The 23,729-nt window shown below is 41.6% G+C and overlaps 1 protein-coding gene across 1 annotated transcript in view; it reads left to right on the top strand.

The window, feature by feature from the left end:
• Positions 1–23,729, top strand: part of GABRB3 (gamma-aminobutyric acid type A receptor beta3 subunit) — a 287,955-nt gene that overhangs the window by 231,276 nt on the left and 32,950 nt on the right. The window contains exons 5-6 of the mRNA XM_018066559.1: positions 7,650–7,732; positions 10,187–10,324. Coding sequence (XP_017922048.1) covers positions 7,650–7,732; positions 10,187–10,324 — 221 coding nt within the window. The remainder of the gene's footprint in view (positions 1–7,649; positions 7,733–10,186; positions 10,325–23,729) is intronic.

Raw genomic sequence — 23,729 nt, 5'->3', positions numbered from 1 at the left:
AATATGGTGACCTTGGCCCCCTTCAGTCTCAGGCTCAGGTTGGGAGCTTTAGTCCTTAGGATATAAATCTGAAGGTCAGCTTAATGCACTCCCTTTGTTATGTCTAGTCACCATTCTTTTCGAGTAAGTCCTCCCCTAGAAATGCTGGTTAACCCACTCTTCCATGAAGTCTTATGCAAGGTATGGTACTTTAAATAGTCTTGAATGACACTTCCTGCTCTGGCATGCTTGTTTTCCTGCCCTGTGGATATGTGCCTCTAGCGGCAATGGCTTTTCTTGGAGGTGATGGGTTGTGTGCATTTGGCTGTGTCCCTCAACCACTTTCACCTAGAGTGTGCCCTTTAAAGCTGTGGTGGTGAGGCGAGAAGGGAGGAAGCTGGGTTGGGGGTGGAGAGGGAGGGGAGGGAGAGAAGAGAAGCAGAAGGAGAGGGAAGAGGGGAGAGGAGCTGGGAGGCTGCCTTAGCAGGCAGGGCCAGTCTGTCATCCTATCTAACTCATGTTTCTTACCCTTTCCAGTGGAACTTACCGTGGTGATGAAGATGTTCTAGAATCTGTACCATTCCATACAGTAGTCACCAGCCATATGTGACGAGGGCTTCCCAGGTGGCACTAGTGGTAAAGAACCTGCTGGGCAATGCAGGAGACTCAAGGGATATGGGTTTGATCCTGGGTTGGGAAGATCTACTGGAGAAGGAAATGGCAACCTACTCCAGTATTCTTGCCTGGAGAACCCCATGGGCAGAGGAGCTTGGCAGGCTACAGCCCATAGGGTCGCAAAGAGTCAGACATAACCAAAGCAACTTAGCATAAACACATAGGTGACCACTGAACACTTGGAAGCTTGCCAGTGCTTCAGAGGAACTGAATTTTTAATTTGATTTCATTTTACTTAATTTAAAATTTAATTATAAATAGGCAAAGTGGTAAAGAATCTGCCTGCCAATGCAGGAGAGGCAAGAGATGCGGGTTTGATCGCTGGGTCAGGAAGATACCCTCGATAGGGAAATGGCAACCCACTCCAGTATTTTTGCCTGGGAAATTCTATGGACAGAGGAGCCTCGCAGGCTACATACAGTCCAATGGATCACAAAAAGTCAGACATGTCTGAGCATGCATGCACATGTATGTGGCTAGTGGCTATCTTTCTAGATATAAACGCCACCTACACCACCCAGGTGCAATCATTAGATCCAGATGGTTTGGTTCAGTTCAGTTCAGTTCAGTCACTCGGTCATGTCCGACTCTTTGCAACCCCATGGACTCCAGCACGCCAGGCCTCCCTGCCCATCACCAACTCCTGGAGCCTACCCAAACTCATGTCCATTGAGTCAGTGATGCCATCCAACCATCTTATCCTCTGTCGTCCCCTTCTCCTCCTGCCTTCAGTCTTTCCCAGCATCAGGGTCTTTTCAGATGAGTCAGTTCTTTGCATCAGGTGGCCAAAGTATTGGAGTTTCAGCTTCAACATCAGTCCTTCCAATGAGCACCTAGGACTGATCTCCTTTAGGATGGACTGGTTGGATCTCCTTACAGTCCAAGGGACTCTCAAGAGTCTTCTCCAACACTACAGTTCAAAAGCATCAATTCTTCAGTGCTCAGCTTTCTTTATAGTTCAACTCTCACACCTATACATGACCACTGGAAAAACCATAGCATTGACTAGATGGACCTTTGTTGGCAAAGTAATGTCTCTGCTTTTTAATATGTTGTCTAGGTTGGTCATAACTTTCCTTCCAAGGAGTAAGTGTCTTTTAATTTCACGGCTGCAATCACCATCTGCAGTGATTTTGGAGCCCAAAAAAATAAAGTCTGACACTGTTTCCACTGTTTCCCCATCTATTTGCCATGAAGTGATGGGACTGGATGCCAAAAATGATCTTCGTTTTCTGAATGTTGAGCTTTAAGCCAACTTTTTCGCTCTCCTCTTTCACTTTCATCAAGATGGTTTTGGAGACTCAAAGTCTCAAAGTACTTTTTTGATTCTCTCAAAATAGTTTCTCCCTTCCTGTTGGAGAGTTGAACCTTCAGTGTTTTCCTTGAGACTACCTCAGTCATCTACCCTGACATTTCCATTCCTGGCAGGTGCTTGAGGCTCTGACACACACTTTTCTTTTGGTTTTGACTTATAGCATTGTTGCCAGTTTTGGCCTTTGAGTTGCTTTATCACCATATTGCTTGAAAATCAGAAGACTGTCCAGGTCATTTGCCTGATAACAACGACTCACTTTACCAGAATTGATGTTCATACAACAATAGTGGATTTATGCTGAAATCCAGAAGTAAATGGTCTTGTTATAGGAAAATGCTATCTACTAAGGGCTTTATAGTTTTATGGCACCCCTGAGAAATATCAGGTTATGAGGCCTATTTCTTTATAAGATAATTTATGCTTTGCCAATTGTGTAGTTACTTGTGTTGTATCTGTTATCTATGATGGCCACAGTGTTGCTGCATAGCAAACAGCTAGAAAGCCTATTTTATAATGATAATAAGTGCACATTGCTTGTGTGTCTGGGTGATTAACCAGCTTCTCTGTGGATTCTGGCTGGTTTCCCCCACAGACCCAGGGATGGATGGTCTCTGCTCCGTATGTCAATAGCTCTCCTAGAACCAGCAGACTCTTTAGAGCGTGGCTTTTTCACAGCAGAGGCAGAAGCTCAAATGTCTCTTGGAGGCTCAGCTTGGGACTGTCAGTCCACACATTCTGTCAGACAGAGCAGGGCACAAAATTGGCCCATATTGTTTGAAAATCGTAGCAACCATTGCCAAACTTCTCAGAGATTTGAGCATCCCCAGTGCAAGTGTTCTTGCCTGGAGAATGAGAATCCCAGGGATGGCGGAGCCTGGTGGGCTGCCATCTATGGGGTCGCACAGAGTCGGACATGACTGAAGTGACTTAGCAGCAGCAGCAGTGCAAGCCAGAAGTCACACAGGAGGTACTGCTAACTTGCTCCTGGTCCTGTTTAACAAGATTTTAATTCAAAGGCCATGACCTCAACAATGGCAGCATTTTGCTGTGATCCTCATGAGCATGGAAGCTGAAAAACTCACAAGCATGAAAATCAGCCTGCTGAGGATTTCTTCTGTAATCGAAGGATTCACAGACACCACCAGGCTATCAGCACATGGAGTATCACCCAACAATCTTGACCAGTGAGCCCAGGGAGCCTCTCAGAGTATCAGTAGAAGTGTAAGGCCAGAGCTCCTACTGGGAGTGCTTGCAAGAGGGTGAGTGTCCCCTCTGGCTCTGAGATTTAGGGGACTGAAACCAGGAAAGGCGAAGCCACCTCTTTTTCTTTTCGTATTTTCCTTGAGTTCTGCTCTGTCTGTTATTCCTGGTTCCCATATTTTCAAAGTCATTTTTGCTCAGTGAACATCTACGGGACACCTGCTGTTTGCCTGTGGCTGCTGTTCTAAATACTGATGGCTCCAGGGGACGAAGCTCTTCTCCAGGTCCATCTAAGGATGAGCAAGGGACCTGCAAGTCAACAAATGGGAGGACACTAAGTATAAACAGTCCCGAGTGTAAAATGGGTGGTGAGAGCAGAGACAGCAGAACTGAAATCCCTTGGTTCTGCAAGTCCTCTGAGAAAGCGTGTCAAGGACGTTTAACCTCTGTTCTGTCGGTGTTAACCATGAATGTAAAATATCGTGCAAGTGGGGAGGAGAGTGTGTATATTGCCTTGTGATTCACTGTAGATGTGGGTCCCAGAGTCCCCCTTTCCCAGCAAGGACAGGGAGCACTGTTGTACTTTGGCCAAAGAGCTGGCATTTCAATTAAGTGCTGGTGGCAATAGGAGATGTGTACTTGACCAGCCAAGAGCAGTGTTTACACCACAGCCTCTCCAGGGGTCTGTGGAGAAATCTGTGTTTGTGCAGGTTGACAAACTTCATCACATGAAGAGTTTGCATCTGCCCTTATACTTTTTAATTGTTGGGATTTTAACGATGGAAGTGCTGACACCAAAGTACATCTCATAGGCTTGATATAATTGATAAAGTAAGAACATTTTGACCGGCTAAAAGCCGTTCTTCCCAGAAGTAGTTTCTAGACAGTGTCCAAAGATGGCAGGTGTTCCATTATAGATTTTAAACTTGCTGAGATGATGCTTCCCTTACGAAGTACACAATTATTCCTTGATTTTTCATACGTTTGACTGCTAAACATATCTTTAGGGATAGATCAGTTATACGGGACTACCTACTAAACTGTACCATATTCAACAATGGGCAAAATACCACTGCTGTTACTGCAGGTATAGCATTAAAAGATTTATTTTCTCCCTTTACATATTATATTTCCAACTTGTCACATATATGATATATATACATGGATACAATTTGTGTGTATATTTCGGTGATCATATGTATCATAAATATGCGCATATGACATATTTCTATACCATACTTGCCCTTCTTTGAAAAAAAGAAGTAGGCTTTTACAAGTTGAATATATTTTGTAGTTTAAGGCAGGTGAGGTATCAAGAATACAGACGGGTGAATGCAGGTTTCAGGCTGGCTGGATCTCAGTGCCACACACGCCTTCAGGAGCATTGTACGGGACCAGCATGCTTACTCTTCCAAGCCTTGGCTTGCTCATCTTCAAAATGGGAAGAAGAAGAATACCTCTACAATGTGGTCGTTGTGAGATGGAATGCATGAGTACTCAAGTGCTGAGCCCGGACCTGGGCACAAAGCAGACTCTCAGCCAGCCGTGTGTAAAGTGCACATGTGACTGCATGCTATGGCTGGAAAAAAAAAAAGGATCTACTGGAGAGAAACCTTCACCCAATATTTCTTATTGACTTCTCCACTGTTTCTTAGAAAGAGGAGTGGAATTCTCAGCTTTCAGATGGAAGTGGAACTGGTTGTTGGTTAAAGTCACTTTTCAGGACAAATAAAAGTGATTAGAAAAAATATGAAATGTGCACGCGTGCACATGCTTGCGTGTCAGGGACTATGCAGCTAGAGCCTGAATGCTACTGGGGCTCCCCTGCCTTTGGTCCACCTTCGTTAACTAGACTTGAGTTCTCAGTTCTGTAGACTATGAAATTCCCTCCTATGGCTTCTGCAAAGTCCCTGGGGTACAAAGTTTGGTCATTTCACTCCAAAAGTCCAATCTCCAAACCTGTTCTGAGTTTAGTCAATGTGGTTGATGGTGTGGAGGCTCTGGCCTGCTCTGCCCTTCTTGATCCCTCTTCTCCCCTGTTTCTTTTTTTCTTGCCTTTCTGTCTCAGTGGCGTCATGAATAGGCTCTCATGACTTAACTTTCCACCGCAAGAGGGTTTTCTGTGTATTTCTTCCAGAGGAAGAAGAGTAGTGCATAGATGTTTATACCTTATTCCCCAAGTCCGTAGGAACAGGACTCCATATGATAGTCAGTATGACACCAGAGGAAGACAGGACAGCAGCTGTGCTGAGGATACTCACCAATCTACTAGCTTCATGATTCCCATTTCCAGTGATTCCTGTGAAATACTCTACATAAGTCAAAATACATGTGAGGCCCTACACAATTTGGATGTGTGTGTGTGCTTGTGTGTGTGCATGTGTTTTAATGATGATAATTGGGAACAAAAAAGGAAAAGAAACAAAAATGGTAATCTCGGTTATTGACTCATGAAGTGAATAGGTACTAAAACATGTAGGAAAGTTTTAAAATTTGAGCATTTCTAATAGAGATCTTTTTCTCCTCTTTATAAAAATTTGTAATTTTAACAGAACTCTATTCTTATTTTGCCTTATAGGCGTCTTGCATGGATGTCAGGTTGACAGCCTGCCATGAAACATGTCAGAATTTCAAAGTGTGAGGCTTGTTCTTCAGTTGGCTAGGAAGTCAGATGCTATAGAAAAATATACCAAAGAGCTATTTGTTGACTTTGGATAGAATGTAATCCACTCTTTGGAATGATGATTGGAAGTGTTATGACATTTGGAAAGGACATACTTTCACCATCGGTGTGGATCTTACAGCATATGTCTGCACGGCACTTGCATGCTATTTGTAGAGCAAAAAATAGCGTTGGCCCATCATTGCCAAATAGATTGGTATTTTCCCTCACAGTACTGCTCAGCCGTTGGAAATTAGAATTTTCCTCAACCTGCTGCTTAACCCAGTGCTAATAGAAGGACATGCTTTACTCTGTTCCTTTAGCACCTGCATTTAGGTTCAGTGAGACAACCCTAATATAATTGGCACATGCCTGGTGTCTGACAGGTGTTTTGCAGCAGAACTTGCTCATGTTGCCTAAGTGGTAGAAGGTTTATTGTGAATGATGTTCACATGGAAGTCTGTCTAGAGAAAGCTCAATACTAGGCTTTGAGAAAGGTGCACCTTAAAATGTCTGGAAGTTCAGTGTAACTCTAGGGATCTCAGGAGAAGACTTTCTCACTTCCTCCTGCTCAAGATTCGCCATTGAATGAGCCCAGCCCAGGCTTCCATTTACACGGCTCCGCCATCAGCTCTGAGCTACTGTTCCCTGAGATGTGCTGTGCGTGTCCCGCGGCGCTGTGTGCTGTGGCCCAGCCGCAGCGCTGCTGTCGGCTTATCACTGACTCTCTGCACTGTCTCCACCTCTCTCAATGCTTTCTATGCCTGACTCTCCAGTTCAAAAATGGCATCACGAACCTCTAATTCATGAACTTGCAAATTCAGCTCTATTCTCATCTTTAATTCATCTCCATGAAAGGGAATTCCTTTAGCTCTGTTTTGCCTTTTGCCAAGCTGCATCCTAGACTCTTGGTCAACTCATTATTGGCTGTCCTTGAATCAGGGACCCAGCCCAGTATGGTAGCTGGGACTGTGGTGCAGAAGGGCTGGGAATTCTAGAAAGAGAATAAAACATGGTAGCCTAATCATTGCATTTTCAACAGAGGCTTTGAGTAGCTTGGTTTCTCTAAAATGAGGCTTTTGGCAGAGTAGGAAATAAACTTAATGTTTCTGATCTTCATGTACAGTGGATTTACCCATTACCCAGTAGAAGCTTAACTAACCTTAGGTCACAATATAAATCCTTTCTATGGTTGCAGCTGACCTCAAGGGATACTAACCCACTCAGTTTTGATTCATAATCAATAATGTGGAAGCCAAATATTCTCTTTGAAAAGATAGATGATCTTGTGGTAAAAAGGCCTGGAGTATTATTAGCCCAACAGACAACTGTAATAAAATAGAACCAAGTAGTTTGGCTCAGAGTTCCAACGTGTAGTTTGGCTCAGAGTTCCACCGTGTAGCCTGTGGACTGGGAGCTACATGAATATTTCACACTGAAAGCCAAAGAATTCAGTTTTAATCTAAATCAAGGGTGTTACCACCAGGTATATTTTCTCTGTGCAATAAAAGTTAGAGTGTCAGTAGACAAGGAGACAGAATAAAAATTCAAGGTAAGTGCTTCCTAAGAAGCCCCTTTCTCTGCCCCTGATTATCCAAAGTTAACAAGATAAAATTTTATAATTATATATATGTTGCTTTTTTGGATAAAGCTGGCCTGTAGTATAATGAAAAGCTATTCATTTAGTGTATATCATGAAATATGTTTAATCAGGTATGCTTTGAGGAAAGGGGTCCTACCTCCTGGTTACTCAGTGTTTATCTAGAAGCAGTTTTCTGCTGTATTTCTCTTCCCATCTGCCCTTACTCTGTGTTTCAGAATCACGACGACCGCAGCATGCATGATGGACCTGAGAAGATACCCCTTGGATGAGCAGAACTGCACCCTGGAGATTGAAAGCTGTGTGTATCTGTATTGCTTTTTCATGCACTTTGTGTTTTAGGCCTTCTTATCTTTAATTGGCAAGGCATATAAAATTTTTTATAACATAATTTTTAACTGTTTTAAAGATTAGAGGTTTAATCCTTCACTCTGCAAATTTTACTTTCATGATAGAGAGAGGGCAAGAGAGAGAGACAGAGACAGAGAGAGGCTCAGTATAAAGAGTTCTCCACTCTAATTTGACTAAGAGTCTGTCTGCTGTGCTGAAATAAAATAAGACAAATGCTCTCCATCTCGGTCTCTTCAGTGAGAAGAAAATGAACTCTGAGAGGCGGTGTCTCACAGTGTGCTTCATCCTGCCCAAGTTGCTGTACTCCTGGGACCCTCTGCAGTTGGAGTAAACCTCATTTCGCATTAGGAGCTCAGCTTTACAAGCCAGCTCTTTCTACATCTTGGCAATTTTCTTCCATTTGAAGAGTATTCAGATGCCTTCTTGATAATTCAGTGTTGAGTAGCGCTTCTCTTGCGAGGGGCAAGAGCTGCATCCACATAGTCTAAGAGGCAGGTGTCCTGCTCCCTGACCTGATCCCTGGCATATCCAGATGTGGCTGCTGCCACTGTGTCTTCTCCTGGCCCACTGTAGATCAGTTTATCAGCCTCAGGTGGATTTAGGTTGTCAGCGTTTGTATTGAATTTGGGGGAATGGCAAATGACTAACTTTGCCATGTATTTATTGCATGTATGGTGAGAAGTGCTGGGAGCTGCCCTGGTGGCAGGCTGGTGTTTAGACCCCTCAGTAAGCCCCTTGCTTCCACACAACATGACGACCATGATTTCTGAGAGCTGTGCTTTTCGAAGGTGAAGGATGGATGCATAGGATATTTAGCATGCAAACTTCAGGGAAAGATGATGTTGAAGGGCTGATAGTTGAAGGGCCACTTTAGGAAGTTAAGTAGCTTCTGTGTGGTCAGAGGACACAACTCCAAGGAGTTGAAAGTTTCAGGAAGGCAAATTTGGATGTAAGTGAGAGAGCAGCTCCTGTTTCAACTGAGAACCATAATGTGTGGCCTTGGAGACTGTAGATTCTGTTACCACAATCTTTAATTGAAGTGGAGGATGGGCAGGAAGGTCCTTTTTAAAGCAATTGAACAGAAGAGGGATTCTCCCAGTTTTCTGGTAACCTGACTACACACGTGTTATTAAAGTCAAGATGCAAATATATGGAAGAGTGGGCCACTTGAAGATTTGGATGTACCCTCAGAGGGCGTGTAAGCTCTGCACACAGCATGCTGGTCTGAACCACAGCCTGTGTGTGCAGGGGAGGGGGCATGCACTTACAAGACACAGCGGGGTCAGCTTTGTGGATTCTTGGGGTCCTTGTAAGGACTTTGGACTTATTTAGCTGATTGCATTGGGAGACATTTGAGGGCTTTAAGCACAACAGTGACTTGGTGAGATCTGTGCTTTATTAGTGATCGCCATGGCCACTGGGTGAGAATGGAGTGCCATGCAGTCGGAGGGGAGGGTGGGGACAGAAGGTGTGCCCCCCATAATCCTAGAGGGAAGACAGTAGATGGACCAGGGAGCTGGCAGGGACTGTGGGAGCAGTCATCCCCACAGCTTTGGTCTGTTTGTATAATGTTAGATATTTAGAGTTGGCCTCATATTGTATGTTCAAATAAAAAAGTTATTATATTCATAGGGTATTTTTCTACAGGTGTGATTTTTAATTAGCTTTACCACTAAAGTTGACCCAATTCTTCAGAAGACTCCTGAGTGCTACAAATAACATCAGACTCTGTTTTCCTATTCAGTCATTCTCAAGAAGCATTGATTGATTACCGAGTGAGCGTGAGACCATGCCAAGAGCTGGTTTTGAAGCTATAATCTGGCTCATAACCAGTCCTCTTTCTGCTGAGAGCACTGCTGAAATCTCTAAGGGCCAAGAGAGTCTCCGCAAAAGGCATTTCTAAGGCTGGCCAAACTCATGGCCAGGAACACCTCACGACACCATCCAAAATTGCCCGGCAGTTATGAAACACTGATTGGGCAAGTTCACCCTCGGTGTCCTAACTTTTTCATAGTTGTTGGGAGAGCTGCCTTTCCAGAATTCTTCAGAGTTTTTACTTTTTCTTCCAACCATCTTATTCAGTGCTGTGAATATGTTTTTACTTCACATTTCTGTGCAAAGTCCAGGTCAGCCCCACAATTAGGCTTTCCAGGCAGAACGTTGGTCAGAGCGCTCAGCCTCTCCAGTCTCTCTGCTTTTCAACACCAGCCTGGTCCAAATCACACAGCAAAGGTAACACAAGAATATCCAAAAGTTAGTGCTCCTAATGATAATGCTTAGACAAGCACATCAACAAATTTCCTTCACACATGGGCAGGCTGTGACTTCCATTTTACTAGTGACAGTTTCTTTAGACAAGATGATGCTTCATTTCTGCTCTGTCCCTGCTTCTGTCTCCTGGCAGATGGCTACACCACAGATGACATAGAGTTTTACTGGCGCGGGGGTGATAAGGCTGTGACCGGCGTGGAGAGGATTGAGCTCCCACAGTTCTCCATTGTGGAGCATCGTCTGGTCTCCAGGAATGTCGTCTTTGCCACAGGTGAGTCTTGTGTCCCCTCACGCTCTCTGGAGGGATAGTGGCTGCCTAGGCCACATTGCTGTCATTGTGAAATACTCTGCTGCTGATTCACAGTGCTTGGTCCTCCAAAAAAGGACCATCGTCAGTCACATGTCATCATCTTCTGTACCCCTTTCACTGTATGTAGAGGGAATGGATAAGCTCTGATGGGTAGGAAGGAGCAGCTGACCAGGAGATGCTCTCTGTGCTTGTTGAGAAGGTGAAAGGCTGAGGTTGAATTTAACCAACCATTGTTTGATAACATAAGCAGCTTTCTCTCTGGGCAGACAAGAGGCCACTGATAGCCTTGGAGACAAGAAGGAAAGGGAGGGAGGAAGACCTGAGGAGGCAAGTGCTGTGCTCGCCAAAGTAAGAGACCTTCTCCCCTCTTCTGGGCTGGCAGTCAGCCCCGCTTCCAGGAACATGAGCCCCTGCCTTTAGTGATGCCTCTTGAGACACAATCATCTGCTCCTGCTGTCATCTGGGAAGCCATCCCACCCTGGGTTTCATTGTCATGTTTGTTTCAGCTGTCTGAAGGCTGAGAAGTCTGTGCTTGCTGAGGTTTTTTTTAAATTTCCATTTGTATCTTATAGTGGGTGGTGCTTTCTCAGTGTTCTTGCTAAAGGCTGGGTTGTAGCTGAGAAGATAAACGGAAGTACTCTGTAAACTAAAGGCCACAAACTCTGGGTGGAGGATTCTCAGTGAGGGCAGAGCTGGGACCTCCCATCTTAGCTTTTTCCTGACCATGCAGCTTAAACCACACCAAGTGGAAAGTGGTTAGCCCTGGTCCTGTACTGGCATTCATGTAGCCCATGGCCTGCACTCTGCCTGTGGCCTCTAGCCTGAGTGCCCGGGACTCACAGAGGCCTGTCTCCCTTAACCTGGCCACCTTCTACTCACTCTTCGGCTTAATCAAGATGCTCTCCCTCTGTGAACGCTTTGGCCTCTGCTCTGCCCACACACTGCCTCCCAGGCGGGCTTAGGTGCTCTACACCCTGGCAGTGCTGCGCTAACCCTGTAGGAGGGGCCTGGCCTGGGCACAGCTGACCGCGCTTCTTGCCCCCTCCTCATGGGATGCCACGGACATGCAGCCAGTCCTCACGGGGCCAGCTTCCCTCCTCTCTACCTAGCCTCACAGACCAAGGAATGTGCAAGTAGACAGATGCCTGAATGTTTAAGATCTGTCTTCATGCACTGCTACCTTCTCCTGTTTCTCAAGGCGTCCTGCAAACATGCTTGCAGTCTCTAGAGAAGACACATGGAGGTCCTCACCTTGGATGGGTGGGAAGGCCAAAAGGCACGTGGGCTTATCATTGAGTAGTTTCCACAACCAAGAAAATTGCCCTATGATGTGTTGCAGAAAATGATTTATTGCTTTTAAAACTGGGTTTCAAACTGTTCCATGCTCCAAGTGATGTGAGCAGCAGTCTGCTCAGAACTCAGGGGTAGTCTTGTCTCAGTGTAGGAGTCCTGCCCATGCCTGCCTTTGTCAGAAGATTGCAGATAGGGCTGTTCAGGCACTGCCAAGAGGCCCTTTTATTGCATTTCCATGCAACCTCCTTAAAAGCCTGATGAGGCATCTGTGGAGGGTGGGTGCTTCCGCGTGGAAGTGCAACCATGTAGAATGGCCTTCCTGAATCCTTTTGCTTGAAAGCACTTGGGGACATATTTTTCTAGGTGCAATCTGTCTTTCTTTTAAGTAGGTATATGGTGGAAGGTATCCTAAACATATCTGGAGATGATGCCCACTGCAGAAATGGGGGCACACACTTAAACTTGTGATGCTGAGAGTGAGCCTGCCCTCAGAACATGGTGTTTAGTTCTCTTTTCTGTTCTTGATGACTTTCTGCATTCGCAGGCTGTCGCCGGGGGCTCACCGTCAGTTTATCAGTATCAGTTCTCTCATCCTTCAAAACGCCTGCATTTTAAAACTATTCTAATTTGCTTACTTATGTAGAAACATCATAGGCCACATTGTTACAAAACTATTTCAAAAGTAAATATTATACCAATTATTTCCTTTCTATAAGTCTTCTAAATTAATGAGATTTCGATTAGTCAACTGGATTGAAGGACTCTCAAGCCCGAAAGAGAATTCTCAGAAAACGGATTAGGAAAGACCCAATGCTCTGGCTTCCCTTGTGGCTCAGATGGTAGAGAATCCACCTGCATTGCAGGAGACTCAGGTTTAATCCTTAGGTCAGGAAGATCCTCTGGAAAAAGGAATGGCAACCCACTCCTGGAGAATCCCATGGACAGAGGAGCCTGGCAGGCTACAGTCCATGGGGTCGCAGACAGTTGGATGCAATAACACTTCCACTTTCACTTTCAATGCCCTGGAGTTTTCTAGAGATGCCCCTTCTCAGGGTCTTGAGGGCAAAATTCCAAACCTCACCCACCTCTCCCTCCTCCTGTCTCTTTCAGGACCTTGTAGAAAGCTCCTTGCCATGGTTTCCCAAGGGGTACAGTCCTAATCCATCTCCTGAGTAACATGGGTTGCAGGCTGCAGGGCAGGAAAGACATGAATATTCACTGCAGAGAGTCATGAATAGTCACTCAACAGCTGGCATAAACAAAGCATGGGGCTGAACCCTGGGTCAGAGAGGGAACAGGGCATGACTGGTCCAGTGGGACTGCTCACAGCCAGCAAGCATTTAGCAGCGTGCCCTGGATGACGTCAGGTAGCCTCTTACCTAGAGGGGCGTTTAGCGGGAATTAAGCCACAGTAAGAGAGCTCCTGTTCAAGAGACAGTATGTAAAAGGTTTAAAAACTCAGACCCTGGAGCCAGAATTGCCAGAGCTTAAGTACAGACTCTGGAACTTTCTAGCAAGGTAGCCTGCAGCAGGTGATCTCTGAAGAAAAAATGAAGAGATATCGATGATATATATTTGGTAGAATTGTAGAGAATTACATGAGTTCGTATAAATAAAAAGCCTAGAATAGTGTTTGATCCATGGTGAACACTGATTGTTCTGTGCTGTGCTTAGTTGCTCAATCATGTCCGACTCTTTGCAACCCCGCGGACTGCAGCCCCCTAGCCTCCTCTGTCCATGGGGAGTCTCCAGGTAAGAATACTGGAGTGGTTTGCCATGCCCTCCTCCAGGGGATCTTCCCAACCCAGGGATCAAACCCAGGTCCCCTGTACTGCAGGTAGATTTTTTTACTGACTGATCCACCAGGGAATCCCTGGTTAGCTTTCATCAATTAAATTGTGTGGGTCCAGAAAATAGATACTCTAATGGTTGCCCAGAGCTTTAAATATTAGAAAATGTATGACATTGTTCTCCTGAATTATTGAAAATTATGTAACTGACTCCTAATTGTTATCTGAGGGTTTCTTGAGAATAGCACTTGTTTGGGGTTCATACCTGTACCCCTAATACATATTCCAGCATCTAGCCCACTCAATAGTTTGAAAACTGAATGGTTATAGAATTATGAGAGGACATTTCATGGTCATTACTAACTATGTAGTCATCCCTAATTAAATGAATCATTTCTGCAAAAGAGATACCTATATAAATTAATAGCATTATATATTCAAATATTTAATGTATTAAAATATAATTTTAGAAAGAAAAATCCCCATAAAACCTCATTGTACTTGGGGAGGAAATTAAGTATATCTCTGTCCAGAAGGAAGGAGCCTTGTTCCATGAGTGCATTTTTAAAGACAACAAAGAAATAACTGAGTTAGTTCATTTCAACAAATAATTATTCAGTTTCTACCATGATTCAGCATACAGGCTTTGGAAAAATAATATTTTGATCCTCTTATAACTCAAAGAAAATGAAGTAAGACTTTATTACTCATTCTGATGTCTATCTGAGTCTTCAAAGATCTTAATGATCTGGATAAACACGATGGTGTGGGCACTCACCTAGAGCCAGACATCCTGAAGTGTGAAGTCAAGTGGGCCTTAGGAAGCATCACTATGAACAAAGTTACTGAAGGTGATGGAATTCCAGCTGAGCTATTTCAAATCCTAAAAGATGCTGCTGTTAAAGTGTGGAACTCAACTTGCCAGCAAATTTGGAAAACTCAGCAGTGGCCACAAGATGGAAAAGGTCAGTTTGCATTCCAATCCCAAAGAAGAACAATGTCAAAGAATGTTCAAACCACCACACAATTGTACTCATCTCACATGCTAGCAAAGTAATGCTTAAAATCCTTCAAGCTAGGCTTAAACAGTATGTCAATGTTGATTTCAATGTGATTTCAGATGTTCAATTGTATTTAGAAAAAGCAGAGATCAAATTACCAACATACATTGGATCATAGAAAAAGCTAAAGAATTCTAGAAAAACATCTACTTCTGCTCCATTGACTATGCTAAAGCCTTTGACTGTGTGGATCACAACAAACTGTGGAAGATTCTTAAATAAATAGAAATACTAGATCACCTTACCTGCCTCCTGTGAAATTGTTTGCAGGTCAAGAAGCAACAGTTAGAACTGGACATGGAACAACAGACTGGTTCCAAATTAGGAAAGAATACTTAAAGTCACCCTCTATATTGTCAAGTTGCTTACTTAACTTCATGTGAAATACAGGGCTGGATGAAGCATAAGCTGGAATCAAGGAGTACTGGGAGAAATATCAATAACCTCAGATTAACACTACCCTTATGGCAGAAAGTGAAGAGGAATTAAAGAGCTTCTTGATGAGGGTGAAAGAAGAGAGTGAAAAAGCTGGCTTGAAACTCAACATTCAAAAAAGTAAGATCATGGCATCCAGTCCCATTACTTCATGGCAAATAGATGGGGAAAAATGGAAACAGTGACAGACTTTATTTTCTTGGGCTCAAAAATCACTTTGGATGGTGAATGCAGCCATGAAATTACAAAACACTTGCTCCATGGAATAAAAGCAATGACCAACCTAGACAGCGTATTAAAAAGCAGAGACATTACCTTGCTGACAAAGGTCTACCTAATCAAAACTATGGTTTTTCAATAGTCATGTATGAATGTGAGAGTTGGACTATAAAGAAAGCTGAGTGCCAAAGAACTGATGCTTTTGAACTGTAGTGCTGGAGGAGACTCTTGAGAGTCCCTTGGACTGCAAGGATATCAAACCAGTCAATTTTAAAGGAAAACAGTCCTGAATATTCATGGGAAGGACTGATGTTAAAGTTGAAGCTCCAATCCTTTGGCAACCTGATGCGAAGAACTGACTCATTTGAAAAGACCCTGATGCTGGGAAAGATTGAAGGCAGGAGGAGAAGGGGATGACAGAGGATGAGATGGTTGGATGGCATCAGCGACTCAATGGGCATGAGTTTGAGCAAGCTCTGGGAGATAGTGAAGGACAGGGAAGCCTGGCGTGCTGACAGAACTGAGTGACTAAACCACAACAACTGACTTCTAACCATAACAGTGGCATGTCCCAGGGAGACTGGTACATGGTAATTACATTAGCCCAAATTAAAGCATAGGAAAACTGATGTTCAAGAATGTTAATGATTTTACCAAATTTACACAGTAAAGCTAGAAAGGACAGAAATTAATCCACAGGGTTCGTGACAATTAGGAAATTCTGAATCTTTTTGACAAAGAGTTTAAAAGCTAGTATTTTTAAGTGTTATTTAAATGATTATTTTCCACACTTTTGTATATTAATGTTATAAGGTTTGTTATACAAGCTGTAGACAGTTGAGATGACAAACGATGTCTGTGGTGCCCATCTACAGCATCTATGTCTTTCCTTCCTTACCTCCCAGTATTAAAGGGCTGTAATTTTTGATGAGCTGTGCTTTTATGCAAGTCTCTAAAAATAGACTTTGGGAATGGAGGCCTCCAAATTCTTAATCTGGGGACCTAGAATTGATTCATCCAATGTCCAGAAATCCTCAGTGGCAAGAAGTGTGTCTCTGCCTTCTATATACCATGCATTTTGCTGGCAGATTAGTGGCCGTGAAACTTTTCTTTTTTTAATTTTTACTGAACTGTAGTGGAATTACAATAGTGTTAGTTTCTGGTGTACATCAAAGTGATTCAGTTATATATATATATATATATATATATATACATATATACATATATACTTTTTCATATTGTTTTCCATTATGGTTCACTGTAGGATATTGAATATCATTCCTTATACAGTAGGACTATATGTATTATTGTGTATCTGTTAATCTCAAACTCAAACCTAATTAATCCTTCCCTTAGCCTCTTCCACTTTAGTAAGCATAAGTTTCTTTTCTATGTCTATAAGTTTACTTCTGTTTGTAAATGAGTTCACTTGTATCATATTTTAGATTCCACATATAAGTGATAACATATGGTATTTATCTTTGTCTGACTTACTTCACTTGGTGTGATAATCTCTAGATCCATCTACACTACTGCAAATGGCATTATTTCGTTCATCTTTATGACTGACTCATATTTTACATATATATATATGTGTGTATGTGTATAAAATCTTTATCCATTCGTCTGTCGATGGACATTCCAGTTGCTTCCATGTCTTGACTGTGGTAAGTAGTGCTCAGGACACACTGTTTCCCTGAATCCACTTCCCAGCTCCAGAACCTGTGACACCTTACCTTTGCCTGCAGCACAGAATCCAGTGTCCTTCACCGTGGACCCAGCTCTAGCTGTAGCCTCTTCTCTTTAGTTTAGCTCTTAGGCATCCCCAGCACAGAGCTTTCTTTTAGCTGCTGCACTCAGCTCTTTTTCTCTCCTCCACTCACCCCTGCCTACTGCCTGAAGACTTTTGCCCTTGGTACAGCCCACATTTGATGCTTCTCTTCCTCTTTTTTCTATCCATATCAAGCACATTCACCAATGGACAGTTGAATGAGATAACAGAGTTTAGATTATTCTGTGACTACCTTCTTTAACTGAACATTATGCTTGTGAAGTCCATCTGTATCACTATGGTTCATTTACTTTCGTTGCCACGTGTGTGTGTGTGCGCTGTCACTTGAGTTGTGTTGGAGTCTTTGCAACCCTATGGACTGTAGCCCACCAGGCTCCTCTGTCCATGGAGATTCTCCAGACAAGAATATTGGAGTGGGGACTTCCCTGACGGTCCAGTGGTTAAGACTCTGCCCTCGAACACAGAGAGTATGGGTTCAATCCCTGGTCAGGGAGCTAAGATCCCATATGCCTGGAAGCCAAGAAACCAAAATGTGAAACAAAGGCAAAACTAACAAATTCAATAAAGACTTTAAAAAATGGTGAAAAAAACCCTGCCAAGTTATTTAAAAAAAAAAAAAAAAGAATATTGGAGTGGGAATGTTTCCTTCTGCCTTAAGAAGAATATTTTTAAAATATTTTCTTTAGTGTAAGTCTCCTGGTCAGATATCTTAAAGTTTTTTTTTTAAACAATCTGTATATGACTTTATATCATGTTTATTCTTATAGGATAAATTTATTGTTATGGAAAGATAGATTAGCATTTTTTCCTTTTCCGTTTGAAGATATGACTTCATTTACCCCAGTGTCTATTGTTTCTATTGAGAAGAGGGTTGTTGGTCTAATTGGTGCTGCTTTCAAATTGATCTATTTTTCCTCTCCTGACTAGATAGTTATAATTTTTGTCATTGTTTTTTATTTCCTCGCCATTTATGATATACCAAGGTATAGTTTTCTCTTTAATTATTCTTCTTGGAGTTTGTAGGTCTTCTTGAGGTCTTTCAGCAGTTTTAGAGCACCATCAGCCACCTTTGCTTTTGCTCCATTTTCTCTCTCTGTTTCTCCTTCTAGGATTCCAATTTCAATTCTGACAATTTCAACTTTGGGTCTTATCACTATATCTTCTAAATATCTCATGTTGCTTTCTGAATTTTTTGTTTTATTTTTGCTTCATGCATCACTCTGGAAATTTTCTTCTGGTTTTTCTTTCAGTTCAATAATTCTTTCTTTGTCTGTGTCTAATCTGATAATATTATATCTGAGGAAAGTGTAGATAAAGTTCAAAATCTATGATGATGTTTTCTTTTTTTCAGAGAGAATTTATGCTTTCCTCTCTCAGGCAGCTAGAGGCATTAGCAGTCCAAACTGGCTTCATTTACTTTCTGGGACTTGATAATTCTGAGTTCAGATTCATTCCTTGGGTATTCTTGCTTGAATCCTTCTGATTTATCTTTATATTTTGGACAGAGCTCTTTGGAATCCCTGTCTCCAGTTTTCGCTCCCTTTGTTCCATGAGTCTATCAGATGTTCTAACTAGCTTCTCATCTTTCTATAAACTACATCCACCTGAAACATGGAGCTCACCTCTCTCATTTTAACTTCTCTCCCAAACCTTGGCTCAGATTTTTACTAGGTTTTTATCCCTCCAGTGTCTCTAAGGATAGGGATTTAAGTTTTTCCCATTTTTTCCAGTTGTTGCCAGTGGAAGGGTTTCATATCCCACAATATTCAAACACCATAGCTTATGTTTTTGCTCTTCTCTACTGTTGCAGAAGAATTTATGGTTGTTTCAATATTTAATTCTTACTTAGCTATGACTATTAGTTACATGAGAGTAGAAAAGAAGAAAATTTGGGATACATTCTTCACAATCACATTTCAGAAAATATGAATCATTTAATTCTGTATTTTTCTGATAACATTATAGAGAGGAAACACTTAGCCATAATAGTGTACTATGAAAGAAAGCGTTGCTCCTGCTAAGTCACTTCGGTCATGTTCGACTCTGTGCGATCCCATAGATAGCAGCCCACCAGGCTCTGCGGTCCCTGGGATTCTCCAGGCAAGAATACTGGAATAGGTTGCCATTTCCTTCTCCAATGCATGAAAGTGAAAAGAGAAAGTGAAGTCACTTAGTCGCGTCCGACTCTGCGCGACCCCATGGACTGCAGCCTACCAGGCCCCTCCATCCATGGGATTTTTCAGGCAAGAGTACTGGAGTGGGTTGCCATTGCCTTCTCCGAAAGAAAGCATTATAAAGCTCAAAATCAAGAGATCTGAGTCCTTGCTTGTAAGGACTGTGAAGGAACTGTGAAAATGTGAGCAGAGTACTTCAGTAGCAGACAGTAAGGGGATTAGGTTAAAAGAAATACTGGGTAAGTTTATTTCAACAAGTATATACAGCTAATAACCAAAGAGACCTTTAAATATCATTCTTGACACATGACCACTGCATTGGGACTTCAGCTTTTGTGCAAGTCTTGAATGCACATCCTGCTGACGCATAAAATTTGCTCTCTACAGTTTTTGCCAGATCTGAAATTGACTCCTAACTTTTAGTTTTCTTTGAGCTTGAAAGACTGAAAATTTTGATAAACTCATGGAGAACAGACTACTTAATATGCTTCTTTAATTATGTGATGTTTTTATTTCTCTTCCTTTTTTCTGGGCTGTATCTGGACTGATGTATTCTGACTTTATTTCAAGATACTTCTGCCGTGATTAGAAGAAAGAGAAAGAAAACGATCCAAAACTAAGTGATGATGAAATTTTTCTGTTAAGATACGTGAATTTTCTATTCTTCAAAAATCAGCTTCCTGCATCTATTGACATTATCATATGGTTTTTATCTTTCAATTTGTTAACATAGTGTATCACATTGATTCATTTGCATATTTTGAAGAATCCTTGCATCCCTGGAATAAACCCAACGTGATCATGGTGTATGAGCTTTTTGATGTGTTGTTGAATTCCATTTGCTAAAATTTTGTTGAGGATTTTTGCATCTATGTTCATCAGTGATATTGGCCTATAGTTTTCTTTTTTTGTGTTGTTTTTTCTGGTTTTGGTATCAGGGTGATGGTGGCCTCATAGAATGAGTTTGGAAGTGTTCCTTTGCAAATTTTTGAAAGAGTTTTAGAAGGATAGGCATTAGCTCTTCTCTAAATGTTTAATAGAATTCTCCTATGAAGCCATCTGGTCCTGGACTTTTGATTTTTGGGAGATTTTTTATCACAGCTTCAATTTTTGTGCTTGTAATTGGGTTGTTCATAATTTCTATTTCTTCCTGGTTCAGTCTTGAAAGATGGAACTTTTCTAAGAGATTATCCAGGTTATTTCTTCCAGGTTACCCATTTTATTGCCATATAGTTGTTCATAATAGTCTCTTATAATCCTTTGTATCTCTCCATTGTCTGTTGTAACCTCTCCTTTTTCATTTCTAATTTTGTGGATTTGATTCTTCTCTCTTTTTCTTCTTGATGAGTCTGGCTAAAGGCTTGCCAATTTTGTTTATTTTCTCAAAGAATCAGCTTTTAGTTTTATTAATCTTTACTATTGTTTCTTTCATTTCTTTTTCATTTATTTCTGCTTGGTTCTTTATGATTTCTTTCCTTTTACTAATTTTGGGGGTTTTTGTTGTTCTTTTTCCAGTTGTTTTAAGTGTAAAGTTAGGTTGTCTCTTCGATGTTTTCTTGTTTCTTGAGGTATGATTGTATTGCTATAAACTTCCCTCTTAGGACTGCTTTTGCTGCATCCCATGGGTTTTGAGTTGTTGTGTTTTCATTGTCAGTTGTTTCTAGAAATTCTTTGATTTCCCTTTTGATTTCTTTAGTAACCTGTTGGTTATTTAGAAACGTATTGTTTAATCTGCATGTGTTTGTGTTTCTTACAGTTATTTTCTTGTAATTGATATCTAGTCAACACAACATTGTGGTCAGAGAAGATGCTTGATATGATTTCAACTTTCTTATATTTACTGACGTTTGATTTGTGACCCAAGATGTGGTCTGTTCTGGAGAATGTTTCATGTGCACTTGAGAAGTTGTATTTTTCTGCATTTTGATGGAATGTCCTGAAGATGTCAATGAGATCCGTCTCATCTAATGTATCATTTAAGACTTGTGTTTCCTTATTAATTTTCTGTTTTGATAATCTGTCCATTGGTGTGAGTGGGGTGTTAAAGTCTCCAACTATTATTGTGTTACTGTCAGTTTCTCCTTTTATGTCTGTGTTTGTCTTATGTATTGAGGTGCTCCTATTGGGTGCATAGCTATTTACAATTGTTATGTCTTCCTCTTGGGTTGATCCCTTGATCATTATGTAGTGTCCTTCCTTATCTCTTATAATCTTCTGTACTTTAAGGTTTATTTTGTCTGATATGAGGATTACTACTCCAGCTTTCTTTTGCTTCCCATTTGCATGGAATATATTTCTCCACCCTCTCACTTTTCAGTCTATATGTGTCTTTTGGTCTGAACTGGGTTTCTTGTAGACAGCATATATATGGGTCTTGCTTTTGTATCCATTCAGTCAGTGTCTTTGACAAAATTCAGCACCCATTTATGATTAAAACTCTTCAAAAAATGGGCATAGAAGGAGCCTAATTCAACGTAGTAAAGGCCATTTATGATACGCCTACAGCAAACATTATTCTCAATGCTGAAAACTGAAAGCATTCCACCTAAGATCAGGAACAAGACTCGGGTGTCCACTTTTGCCACTATTATTCAACATAGCTCTGGAAGTCCTAGCTACAGCAATAAGAGAAGAAAAGGAAATAAAAGGAATCCAGATCAGAAAGGAAGTAAAGCCTTCTCTGCAGATGACATCAGTTCAGTTCAGTCGCTCAGTTGTGTCCGACTCTTTGTGACCCCATGAATCGCAGCACTCCAGGCCTCCCTGTTCATCACCATCTCCCGGAGTTCACTCAGACTCACATCCATTGAATCCATGATGCCATCCAGCCATCTCATCCTCGGTCGTCCCCTTCTCTTCCTGCCCCCAATCCCTCCCAGCATCAGTCTTTTCCAATGAGTCAACTCTTCTCATGAGGTGGCCAAAGTACTGGACTTTCAGCTTTAGCTTCATTCCTTCCAAAGAAATCCCAGGGTTGATCTCCTTCAGAATGGACTGGTTGGATCTCCTTGCAGTCCAACGGACTCTCAAGAGTCTTCTCCAACACCGCAGTTCCAAAGCATCAATTCTTCGGCGTTCTGCCTTCTTCACAGTCCAACTAGATGGACTTCCAGCCTTGACTAGATGGACCTTAGTTGGCAAAGTAATGTCTCTGCTTTTGAATATACTATCTACGTTGGTCATAACTTTTCTTCCAAGGAGTAAGCGTCTTTTAATTTCATGGCTGCAGTCACCATCTGCAGTGATTTGGAAGCCCCCAAAAATAAAGTCTGACACTGTTTCCACTCTTTCCCCATCTATTTCCCATGAAGTTATGGGACCTCATGCCATGATCTTCGTTTTCTGAATGTTGAGCTTTAAGCCAGCTTTTTCGCTCTCCTCTTTCACTTTCATCAAGAGGCTTTTTAGTTAATCTTCACTTTCTGCCATAAGGGTGGTGTCATCTGCATATCTGAGGTTATTGATATTTGTCCTGGAAATCTTGATTCCAGCTTGTGTTTCTTCCAGTCCAGCTTTTCTCATGTACTCTGCCTGATACTGTACATAAAAACCCCTAAAGATAGTATCAGAAAATTACTAAAGCTAATCGTGAATTTAGCAAAGTTGCAGGATACAAAATCAATACACAGAAATCACTTGCAGTTCTATATAGTAACAATGAGAAATCAGAAAGATCAGTTAAGGAATCAATCCCATTCACCATTGCAACAAAAAGAATTAAATATCTAGGAATAAACTTACCTAAGGAGACAAAAGAACTGTACACAGAAAATTATAAGACACTGATGAAAGAACTCAAAGACGACATAAACAGATGGAGAGACATTCCATGTCTCTGGGTAGGAAGAATCAATATTGTTAAAATGAGTATACTACCAAATGCAATCTACAGATTTAATTTGATCCCTATCAAATTACCAATGGCATTTTTTACAGAACTAGAACAAAAAATTTCACTATTCATATGGAAATGCAAAAGACCCCAAGTAGCCAAAGAAGTCTTGGAAAAGAAAAATGGAGCTAGAGGAATCAATCTTCCTGACTTCAGATTATACTACAAAGCTACAGTCATCAAGACAGTATGGTACTGGCATACAAATAGAAATATAGACCAATGGAACAAGATAGAAAGCCCCAAAATAAAACCCATGCACCTATGGGTACCTTATTTTTGACAAAGGAGGCAAGAATATACAGTGGGGCAAAGACAGCCTCTTCAATAAATGGTGCTGGGAAAACTGCACATCTACATATAAAAGAATGAAATTAGAACACCTCCTAACACCATACATAAAGTTAAACTCAAAATGGATTAAAGACCTACATGTAAGACCACAAACTGTAAAACTCTTAGAGGAAAACATAGGCAGAACACTCTATGACATAAAGCAAGATCCTCTATGACCCACCTCCTACAGTAATGGAAATAAAAACAAAAGTAAACAAGTGGGACCTGGTTAAACTTAAAAGCTTTTGCACAGCAAAGGAAACTTTAAGCAAGGTGAAAAGACACCTATCAGAATAGGAGAAATTGATAGCAAAGGAAACAACTGACAAAGGATTAATTTCCAAAATATACAAGCAGCTCATACAACTCAATAC

This window comes from Capra hircus, chromosome 21 (assembly GCF_001704415.2).
Source record: "Capra hircus breed San Clemente chromosome 21, ASM170441v1, whole genome shotgun sequence".
In the NCBI taxonomy this organism is placed as follows: Eukaryota; Metazoa; Chordata; class Mammalia; order Artiodactyla; family Bovidae; genus Capra; species Capra hircus.
The sequence above is the reverse complement of the archived record's forward strand: the minus strand, read 5'-3'. Positions and strand labels throughout refer to the sequence as shown.